General features: G+C 36.0%; 1 protein-coding gene across 1 annotated transcript in view; it reads right to left on the bottom strand.

The window, feature by feature from the left end:
- The window catches only part of DENND1B (DENN domain containing 1B), a 378,678-nt gene that overhangs the window by 205,660 nt on the left and 160,828 nt on the right, over positions 1–12,190 (bottom strand). The window contains 1 exon segment of the mRNA XM_020971720.2: positions 4,487–4,606. Coding sequence (XP_020827379.1) covers positions 4,487–4,606 — 120 coding nt within the window.

The following is a 12,190-nucleotide window of genomic DNA, read 5'->3' as shown; positions in this document are numbered from 1 at the left end:
CCTTGCCAAAGAAAGCCTTTCTATGTGATTCCATTCCAGCTTCTCCAGTAGACTGCCTGCTTTATCATTCCCACTGTTTCACCAATAATCTCTTCCTGTCTACTGTCTACTTCTCTGATGCCTACAAAAATATCTATGTCTCCATCCTCAAATACCATCCTTCATTCAACTGAAAGTGCTCTCTTCAAAGTTACTAATGACCTCTCAATTGAGAAATCTAATGACCTTTTCTCAATCCTCATCATTCTAGACTTTTCTGCAGCCTCTGACACTGTCAACAACCCTCTTTATGATACTATCTTCCACAAAGGTTATTTGCGATACTTTTTTCTCTGTACTTATCTGACCATTCCTTTCTTAGTGTCTGGGGGTGAGAGGTAGAACTGAGAGGGCACCAACATTAAATGGGACTGGTAAAGGCTTCTTGACAAAGGTAAGAATCTAAGGGAAGCCAAGGAAGCTAGGAGGCAGAGTTAGGAGGAAGGGCGTTTCAGGTATGTGGGGGTCAGTCAGTGACAATTTATAGTCAGGAAATAGGTATTGGAAACAAAACCACATATACATGTGTGTACCACATATACATGTGTGCATGCGTGTACCCATTTGTATGGTGCATATGTGAGTACATAGTTGTTTCTATTTGTCTCTTCCATTAGAATGAACTCTTTGAGAGCTGACATGGTTTTTGCCTTTCTTTGAACTCCCATCATTCATCACAGTACTTAGCACATAGTAGATACTTAATAAATGTTTGTTGACTGACTGACTGGTGAGATCATCAGGAGGGTAGAGAGGGAAAAGAAAAGAGAGTTTAGGACAGAGTCTTAGTAGCCAGAGTTAATGGATGGAACATGGATGAATGACCAGCAAAAGAGAAAGGAGACTGACTGAGAAGTAGGCAGAGAAGTAAGAGTTCAACCAGTAGAGAACAATGGCATAAAAATCCAAAAGAGAGAGTACCTAGGACAAGAAGGCGGTCAACACTGTCAAATGCTGCAAAGGTTAAGATGGATAAGGATGGAGTAGAAGTCCATTAGTTTGGCCTTTAGTTCATGTTCTCATTACCTCTAAGTTAAACTATTCCAATGGAATCCTAATTGATATCCCTGCCTTCTGTCTCTCCCCTCTTAAATCCATCCTCCATACACCTACCAAAGTAATATTGCTAAAGAAAAGGACTGACCGCATCATTCTACTACTCAAAAAGCTTCAGTGAATTCCTATAATCTCTAGAATAAAATACAAACTACTTCCTTTGGAATGTAAGGTCCTTCACTACCTTGTTCTAAACTGCCTCTTCAGGATTATTAAATATAACTTTCTTTCAGACAAACTGGACTACTTACTGACCAACACATTCTAGCTCCTGTTTCTCAGCACTTTCCCATATCTAGAATGCACTGCCTTCTTACCTGTCTTTTAGAAGCCTTAGCTTTCCATAAGAAATGAAATAAATGATGGGTCCAAAGAAAATTGGGAAGACTTGTATGAACTAATGCAAAGTGAAGTAAGCTGAGCAAGGAGAAAGAATTACACAACTACAACAACATTTTAAAGACAAAAAAGCTATGAAAATCAACATTTTTGATCAGTGGAATTGACTAACCATGAGGGACTGGATGATGATATATGCTACTGAACTCCTAACATAGTAGCAAAGGATTTGACATGCAAAATGAGACACAGAGTAGCTGGAGTTTTGGGCTTCACCAAACATTATGCTAGTATGTTTCTTTTTGTATATCATCAAAGCTGATAAATTGTGTGTGTTTATTTCATATTCCTCAACTGTAATAAGGTTATTGTTTTAAGTAATTCTAGTTGAATTTTAAGTTTCTCTAAATAGACCATTATACTTGTAAAAAAGCAATAGATTTGTTACCTCTTTGCCTACACTTAATGATCCTCAGTTTCACAGAGTTACTGAGGAAACCATCTACATGCTCCTAAAGGCCTGGCAATTTGGTTTCCTTCCCTATCACTACTCTAAAATGATTTTTTCAAAGGTCATCAATGACATACTAATTAATGAATCCACTGGCCTTTTTCTCAGTCTTCAGTCTGTTCACTTCTATGTAACTCAGAATGTTTTTTGTATTTTCTAACTCCTCAATACAGAACCTCTATTATTTTTCCCATCTCTCTAACTTCTTTTTCTCAAATCCTGGGTTTTATTCTTCTTTCTTTTCCTCAAAAATATTCATATTTTGTGAGTTTCTCTCCTTAGCTTCCTCCTCGCTGTACTGCAAGTCTAAACATTTCCTAAGCACATGGCCTATAATTCCAACTGTCTACTGGGTAGATTATGCTCCATACTTATTACAAATAAAATTAAACCTTTCATCTTTCCCCTAAAACCTACTTTTTCTTACTGGTTTCTTCATTTTAATTGATGATACTACTATTTTCAAGTTGCAAGCTGCCAACTCTAAGAGTTATCTTTGACTGATAAGTTCATAACTAGAATTCTGGTACCCAGATTGTTTCTGGTATTAAGGGCTACAAAATAATAGCATATAGACAAGTACGTGAGAGTGGGACTTTGGTGAGACACTTCCTCAAGCAAGACTACACCCGGGGAAGAAAAAAAAATTTGGGATGCAACCCTGAGGAGACAGTAAGCAGAAACCCAAATACACCTGAAAAGCAATCTTAAGGGGACAGGGAACTAACAGGGAAGGCAGCCAGAGGAAGCTGAACCAAAGAGTATAGGTCTAGAAAAGAATGGTACGGATCATAACTCATCCACAGGTTTTCATCCCATGCAATCCTTGTTCAAGTTCTCCTATCAGTCTTCACAGGAGGTTCACCCAATATGCTACTTTCACAGTCTCATGACATTACATAGGTACCAATGCAAAAAGCAGGATTTGCATCTCTCACCCATCATTCTTGTTACATTAGTGGCCCAGTCATACAATTTTTTGGTAACATTTGACTCCATTTTGTGCACATAATTGATCATTTGATTTAAAAGTATTTATTAAGTGTTTACTATGTTCCAGACACTTTACTAAGTACTAGGGATAAAAATACTAAAAATAAATAAGTCCCAGCCCTCAAAGAGCTTATATTCTTGGAATAGAATATAACATATATAAGACAGTGATGTTTTGGTTAAAAAAGTCACAGGAATGGTAATTTTGGTAAGAGGCTAAAAATTATTTATACTAACAATGTGTCCTCCCATTCCTGGGTTTGCAAAACCCAGGTTTGATTTCTTAGAGACTTCTGTTTCATAAAAAGGTGCATCTACAGAAAGTTACTGGTCCATATCATCCTCAGAACATTTAAGGATGAAACTGAAAGGCAGACAATAAACAAATTAGCTGTCAAGATTTTTATAAATAAGTGCTTTTTCCACCAATGAGTTCTGATTTGAAACATAAAGAAGTGGAAATAATACTAAATACGTGGAAATAATACTAAAATACAAACCCAAAACTATACTGATAAGGACTGTACTAGAGATAATATAACATAAGGAGCACTGCACTGAGGGATAAGTTCTCAAGATATCTGAAAGAAATGAATATTAAATGATTGCGAGGATCATTGCATTACTGTATGAATGAGGAGAGAACAACAATATAGAATTCCTGTTTTGATATGTTTACTTTTTCAGCATCATAGACTTTATAAGACTGGTTTCTATAAGACATCCTTAGTGAAAATATGAGAAGAGAAAAGGTAAGTTTTTATAAATGCCATTCCACAGAAGGCTACATTTTTTAGTCATAAAATTGGCTGAAAGGAGATGACACAAGATCCCAATGTGCTTAAATTGTGGGGACTATGAAAAAAGCATTTGAACGAGTAGAGTAAAATGAAGTCTAAGATACTTTTCTCAAGCAGATATTTCCCATGTACCTGTAAAGATTACAAACAATTCATTTGTGGATACAAGAGCAAAAATAAGTTTGTATGGTTAACATTTGTCATTATTAAGCTAGGCATAAAACAGGGAGACTAACGCTCGCCAAAGCTGTTTACCAAGATCAAGGAAGCACAGCCTTGACAAGGTACAAATTGAGGAGGGGCTCCCTATAGGCCCCTGTGGATAATGCAAAGCCTCCTATGTGAGATCCATAATAATTCAAAAGAGTTCAGCTTAATTATCCACATAGAGCAAGCCTAATGGATGATGGTTATTGTCAAGAATATGATAGTCAGCTGAATGCAAACTATATAGAGTTGATTCTAGAATTGAATAGGAAGAAGAGAAAGAGCCTAAATTACATTTATGAAGTTTCATTGCTCTTGAATAGTAAGAAGAGAAAGAGCCTAAATTACATTTATGAACTTTCATCGCTCTTTCAGTGATTTCAAACTTGTGCACAGGGGAAAAAACAAACTAACATTTTGTTTCATAGCCGTGTTTTTCAATTCTCAATGAGATATGCTATGAATTGTTTAAATAAACATAATGTAAATCAGAAAAAAATAGCATGACTAGTAGTATAACTGCTTCACTGCAAGTACTCACCTAAGGATGCATAAGCAAATTTTGCCTCCTGATGTTAAACGACAAAATCCAAATCTCTGTTTACTTTCAATATCTGTTAGCACAAAAGTAAAGTGTTGTCCAACTTGATTTTGAGAAACCCTAAAAAAGAGTAAGATTATTAAATATTAAGTCATGCAATATAGAAAAAAGATGCCATAAAAATTCTACACATACCGAGGATTTTTTAGCTAATAACTAAGGATATATTTCTTCCTTAATACTGCCTATATTCTAAAACCTGATGTGTTTAATATACTGAATATAATACAATAGCAGTTATTGCATACCTGATTTTATTAATATAAATGACTTATCCAAAATTTTAATTTGTCTAAAATTTTAATATCTACAGATGTTAATGAAATTACCTAACTTTCAGTGAAGTATGTGTGATCAGTGGATTCTTTCAATTTCTATTTTACCCTCTGGTTCCAGAATATCTTCTGAAGGGGCAGTCTTTCTTGATACTTTCTTGGCAGATGATGTCTAGGTTCTTTCTTTGATCATGACTTTCAGGAGGACTAGCCCTTTAATGGGAGGGCTTGCTGAGCCCTTGTCAGGGCTACTCACCCACCTTTGGTGTCTACCTTCATCCAACTTCACCTTTTGGCTGTGGCTCTAAGAAGCTGTAGCATGCACAGTACCCATACCCTGGTAAACCATCTCAGTAGATAGGCTAAAACAGGCTGAGGGTAACCTACAGGCATCACACCTGTTGGTGAGTTAGGGAATGTCTACCCTAAGCATGTGAAGACTTTCCTCTTGGGAATGGGAAGGCAAAAAAAATTTGTTCCAATAGCCATGAAGGTGGATGAAGCAGAAACTATGGAATGCTGAGTGCTTGGTCAGACATGAAAGATGCCAAGGTCATCCACAGCATCCTGAGTCATCACCAACCATCTTGACTTTTGTCTTGGCACCAGACTTTGATGACTCAGGAAGAGAGAATGAGGCTGACAACTTTGTACAACTCTGCCTCACTTAAATGCAATTCACACGGAAGTCAAGACATCACCCACGATATCACTGGTCCTCTTTGAAAACAAAGGATGAACATCATATTACACACACACACAAAATACTTCAAGAAATAAGGAAACCTACCATGTAAAAAGAAAACAAAGTATAAGCAGTGGTAATCAGGAAAAAAAATTAATCCACTGATGTTAATGGAATTTCACTACAAATGTGTGCATGCACATATTATTACTGTTGTTGATAAATTGTTTAGGGAAACAAAAATGAACCTATTTGACTTTTCATTTCCTTTTTTGTGGCTGACTGTGATCTTGGGATTACTGATAAATATGTTCCACAAAATGAAATATTTTTTAAAAAGCAAAGCTTTGGAAAGAAATGAAAAGGAAATCCTTTGGAAACAGAGTCGAGACATTTCATCCTGACAACTGTTATTATTAAGACTATTTAAAATTTCTCTACAAATACCATATTTTTAAATTAATTTATTTTATACTTAAATACTCGAACTTAAATATACAATAAGAAAAGAAAAAAACATGTTATACATTTGATTATTAAAAACTTAAATACAAAATAAGAAATGAAATAAAAGTATTGTTATGTGCACAGCAGAATGTAAGAGGATTCAAAACATACAGCAATAAATTCCATTTCAAGAAAGTCTATACAATAAATACCATGTATTGTGTTTAGAGGTATCCATCTTTTCTTTGCTTCCTTGTAAGTTTTCTTTTGTTCTCTGCTGTGCACTTTTTACTTCTTCCCCCATCCTCCCCTCCCCCCAAAAAAGCTGCAATTAAGCATGAATATATATATATATGTATATATATATATATATATATTTATATATATACACATACACATACATACACACACATATATATACATATAGATATACATATAGATATATAGATATACATATAGATATATACATATACACACATATATATAAGTACATATATATGTACATATATATAAGTACATATATATATATATATACATACACACACTTATATACACATACATATACTTAGGTATCTTTAATCATACTTATACACAAATGTATATGTTCATCTATGTAAGACCACATTATACTTATTTGTCTTCTGTTTTTCTTAGGGTGGACAACATCATCCTTCATATGTCCCAGTCTTTCCATATTTTTCTAGGTCCACCAACTCATCATTTCCTACACCATAGCAATATTCCAACCTTATACTGTCTAGTTATTTTAAATAGTCCAAAACAGTATTGGTTAATATGGCTGATATATAGTGTAGTTTCCCTATTTTTCTCTTTTGACTAAATCTATTTTTAACTTTAACTTTGTCTGAGATTATAATTACTACCCCTTCTTTTTTTCCTAATAAATTCTACTTCTGATCTTTATTTTATGTTTGTGTTTATCTCTTATTTCCTATCCCTCCTGATACCTCTTATTACCTATCCCTCCTGATTCCTCTACTTTACTTCTACCTGCTACCTTGCCCTGCTATTACTTAACCTACACCCCCTTCAAAGACCTCTCCTTTGTCCTCCTATTACCATTAATCTAAACACCCTTATATACCCCCCATCTCCTTCTTATTTCTTTATAAACTTATAAGACTTTTATTCCCTTCTAAATGTATATGTTGTTTTCTCTTTAACCCAGATCTGATGTGAGTAGGGTTCCCTCTAAAAATTCCCCCCTTATACTCTCCCCACCCCATCCTCTTAACCTTTTATTCTGAATTTAGAAAACCTTTATAACTTTCTAGATATATATGTACTGTTCCCTCTTTCACCCACTCCCAATGAGAGCAGGGTTCCAGAACTACTAGCCCTCCTCCCCTATCTAATTTCTCTGTCAGTTCTTCCTCTCACACCTCATTTGTATAAGACAATTACTCTTTTTACCTTTTCCTAAGTGGTTACTTTTTAGAATCACATCATACCCAGGTCTACCCCAATCTTTCTTTCAAACTACCCAATTACTAATAATAATCTTAAACATACATTTTATATTTCTTCATTTAAAATGTAAACAGTCTGTCCTTATTGAGTCCCTTTTTTGTAACAAAAGCCTGAAAGTCTGGCAATTCATTGAATATCCATTTTTTTCATTCAAGATTAGGCATAACTTTGCTTGGTATGGTATTTTCAAATGCAACTCCAGTTCTTTTGTTTTTTGATATATATTGTTCCAAGACTTGTGGTCTTTTAGTGTCCCTGCTCCTGGGTTTTATGTGATTCTAACTGTAGCTCTGCCATAAGTAAACTGTTTTTTTTTCTTGTTGCTCATAATATTTTCTCCTTGAGTTGGGGTTTTCAAATTTTGACTGTGATATTTCTATAGGTTTTCCTCATAGGATCTCTTTCAGGGGTGATCAGTAGATTGTTTTCTATTTCTACTTTCCCCTCTTGTTCTAATGCTTCAGGAAAATTTCCATTAATTATTTCCTGTATTATTGTATCAAGATTCTTTTTTTTTTTGACCATGGCTTTCAGGTAGTCTGATCATTCTTATGTGTTCTCTCCTTGATCTGTTCTCCAGATAAATTGTTTTTCTTATGAGATGTTTCAAGTTCTCTTCCATTTTTTCACCCTTTATATTTTATTATTTCTTGGTCTCTTATGACTTCACTGGCTTCCCCTTGTCCAATTCTCATTTTCAAGCAGTACTTTCTTCCTTAAGATTCTAGATCTCCTTTTCCAGTTAGTTGGTTGGCTTTCTTTTCATAATGTTCTTTTTTATCTTGGATTGTTCGTATTTTTAAAAAAATTTCCCTCAATCTCTCTCATTTGAGACCATTTGAGGTCACTCTTTGGGATAGAAGAGGCTTTTTTTTGCTTCAGTTTACTCCTCTGAAGATGAATCCTAGTCTTCTCTATTGCCATAGTAACTTTCTATAGTTGGGTCCTTTCTCCTTCACCTGCTCAGTTTTTTTTTTAAATTTATAACAGCTTATTATTGTAATCATCTCTAGTTCTTTGGTATAGGGGATGGTGCTTCTGGCCTCAGATCCTCCTTCAGTTATCCCTTCTGGCCTGGAACTGAAAACAAGAATTCTACCCTACTGTAAGTATCCAAAGCCAGTGGCATCCATGCCCCATTGCTTCTGCACTCACCAGGCATGTGCTGGTTTCTTTTTGCCCAGAGCCACATCTTGGCAGCATGGCTGGGCATGATGTCCCATATCAACAGAGATTCCTTCAATCTTCCCACTCCCCACTTCAGACACCTGACTCTTCACACTGTCCATACACTGTCCGGGAGATAAAAATTCCTGTGGCTGGAGCCCAGGCTACCTTCCAACACAGCTAGCCCCAGGGCTCACACTTGCTGTTTCAAAGAACTAGCCTAAAGGTGATTTACACTTCACAAGGACCAACCTTTGGACCTATGATTTTTCTTCAGACCTTGTCCAGTTGTCCAGGAGGACCACTGTTCTGCCCCAATTCTTGTTTGTTTTTACTGCTCTACATTCACCCTGAGGTGCTATTTTGTCTTCTTTGCAGGGGAAATCTGGAGAGCTTGGAATTTTCTGACCTACTCTGCCATCTTCTCAGAATCCTCTACAAATAACATATTACAATAGATTGAGTATTTATTAGGTCTGTAGTAGAATCATGTGATGTTTGCCAATAAGTGTGGTATAATGGAATTACAATGGAGAGAAACTAAACACAGGAAGACCAAATAAATTATTATTGCAATAGAACTGACATCAGAGTATGAGGATACAAAGGTTGCAACAGCAGCAAAAGAGAGAAGCATGCACACAAAAGATGTTGCAAATATAGAATTAATAGGACTTGACAACAGATTGGCAGAGGTTGGGAGGGAATGAGAAGTCAAAGGCATCTAGGTTGAGGACCTGAGTGAGTGACTAGGAAGATAGTGGTACCCTCAACAGTAATAAGGAAGTTAGGAAGAGGGGTGGTATTTTTCTTTCTTTCTGAGGGAAGAGGGTGGGGAAAATAATGAGTTCAGTTTTGGACATGTTAAATATAAGACATCTATGGAGCATCCAATTTGAGATGTTCAACAGGTATTTAGAGATGTAAGACTGAAGTTCAGGAGACAAATATGAGAATCATTTGCATAAAGCTGATGATTAAATCCACAGGAATTCATGAAATCACCAAGCAAGAGAATAAAGTAGAAAAAAATAAAGCTGCCTAGGAGAGAGCCCTGTAGGGTACCCAAATTTATTAGTCATGATCTGTGTGAAGATCCAGAAAAAAAGACTGAACAGGAGCTATCAGATAGATAGGAGAACCAAGAAAGAGCAATGCCACAAATACATAGAGAGTAGAGTAACAAGAAAAGGGTGACTGACAGTGTCAACGGAAGCAGAGAGTTCAAGCAGAATGAGGATTGAAAAAAGGCCATTAGATTTGGTAATTAAGAGGTCACTGGAACTTTAGAGAGAACAATTTTAATTGAAAGATGAGACTGGAAATCAGACTGTAGAATTTAAAAACAAGGGAGGTGGAAGCTGATTGTAAATGATCATTTTGAGAAGTTTATTTACAAAAGGGAGTAGAAATATAGGTTGATTGCTGGAGGAGATGAACTAGTTAAGTGAGTAATTTTTAAGGATGGATTTATGTTTGTAGGTAGCAAGGAAGCGGTTAGTACACAGGAAGACCTTGCAGCTTAGTGAAAGAAAGAAAATAAGAGTAGTCAATCTGCTGAAGCAGACAGGACAGAATGAGATTACTTGTGCCTGTAGAGGGGTTTACCTTGAAAACATGAAGGCCTACTTATTCACGTGAGACAGGAGGGGAATATATCTAAGTAATATGAGATGAAGAGGAGGAGAAAATCTCATCGAATTTTTTCAGTGCAATAAGTATCAAGTTTCCCAACTTGTTTAGAGTAATAAATATCAAATTTCTCAGTGAAAATATTGGGGGGGTGGAGGTTTGATGTGAGGTTTGAGAAGAGATGCAAAATTGTGGAAAAGCCATTGCAGTGAGTAAAATTATGAATTGATGTGGGAGGTGTAAAAACATTACATTGCTACAATGAGGGCCCAGTGGAGATTATGTACATACATGAGTAGTAGACCCAGAAGGCAGGGGTGTTCTGAAGCCAACTCAAACTGACTCACAAAGATTGAATGTTAAATGTGACCGTTTGCTCCTCTGAAATTGGCAAATGCTGTAAATCCGATATTGATTTATTGTTCTGTTGACTGTCTAGACTTGACAAAGTGATAGAAAAAATAATAATACAGATTAAATTTGAAAGTATATGTGTACATATTCCCCCAGGAGAGTTCATTGTTAAACATTTGCTAGCACATTCCTGCAATCAGTACATTTTAAAAATTTTCTCTAGCTTCAATCAGATGTATGTGAAAAGGAGTAAAGGCAGCCAATGGTAGGAATAATCTGTAGCTAGGGGCATGGTAGAGTAGGATTAGGTTCAGGATAAGGGGGCAAAGGACTCAAGAGAAGATGAGAGTGTAAAGCTGAATTGGTTCACTAAGAGGTCAAGATGGGGAAAGGAGGAGAGTGTACTCTATGCAGAGGTGATGGTATAAGAAAGAACTGAGGGGTAGAAACACTGGATAAAGAGGTAAGGATGATGAATAGGTTTAGGGGTCATTAAACAGAAAGAAAAATGGATGATTAAAAAATTGTGGTAAGATAAATACATTTCAGAGATCATGACATGAAGGTAGAACACTTAGGTGATAAGATCAGAGGTCTGACCCATCTTTGTGTGTAGCTGAGGTAGAGTGGAGGAGTACATCACTGGAAATGAATAATTTAAGGAAATGAGAAGTAAAGAGTGTTTGATAGAGTATCAATATATAAGGGCATGAGTTGGAATGGGCCGTTCTGTGAATTGTAGCTACATAACACCACTAGTATAGGTATTATTAAAAAGATGGGCCTTCGTTTAATTGAAAAATCTCTGGTCATTAGAAGAGGTTTCCAATTTCCCAAAAGCAAGCTAGCCTGCTCTGATGCTCTTATTTAATTCTGGGCCCAACTCATTTATAAGTGCAAGATTCTACTTCTCTTTCCCACCCCCCTATCAAATGCTTTGTGAATTGATTCTTCAGTGTTCACAAAAAGACTTTTTTTCCCCCAGCACATTATCTCCTCTATGTATGCAAAATACAAATACCTCTCTCCACGACCCACCCAGCCAGCCCTTTTTGTTCTTTTTTAATTACATTTCAACCTTCTTTACAAGGAAATCTAGGACTACAATGTTAAGACTCCAAATGTGATAGCTCTTCTCTCCTTGAAGGTGAAAATAGTTCATCACAACAATTTTTTCAGTTCTCTTCTATCTTTCTTTTCTGTTTGTTGTCCCCATTCCAGTTTCATTTTTTAATGCACTCAGCATGACTTTTCTTATTTAGATCTTACTAAGCTTTTTTAAGAAGTGATTTTACCTTCTACAACTTGCCTCTGTTTTATAAGGCTCATTTATTTTTCATCATCTTTCTCTGAAAGATTTTTACTCAGGAGTTTATGTTCTAAAAAATATTGAAGCATTTAGTGGTGCAGTGGAAAAAGAGCTGGGCCTAGAGTCAGAAAAACACAAGTTAAAATTTGGCATCAGACCCTTAAGAGCTGTGTGACCGTAGTCAAGTCACTTAATTCTGTTTGCCTCAGTTCCTCAACTAATAAGCTGAAGAAGGAAATAGCAAACTACTCCAGCATCTTTGCCAAGAAAACCCCAAACAGAAT

Source organism: Phascolarctos cinereus, unplaced genomic scaffold (assembly GCF_003287225.1).
Source record: "Phascolarctos cinereus isolate Bilbo 61053 unplaced genomic scaffold, phaCin_HiC Scaffold_5;HRSCAF=322, whole genome shotgun sequence".
Lineage (NCBI taxonomy): Eukaryota > Metazoa > Chordata > Mammalia > Diprotodontia > Phascolarctidae > Phascolarctos > Phascolarctos cinereus.
This window is presented reverse-complemented; position numbering and strand designations above follow the sequence as displayed.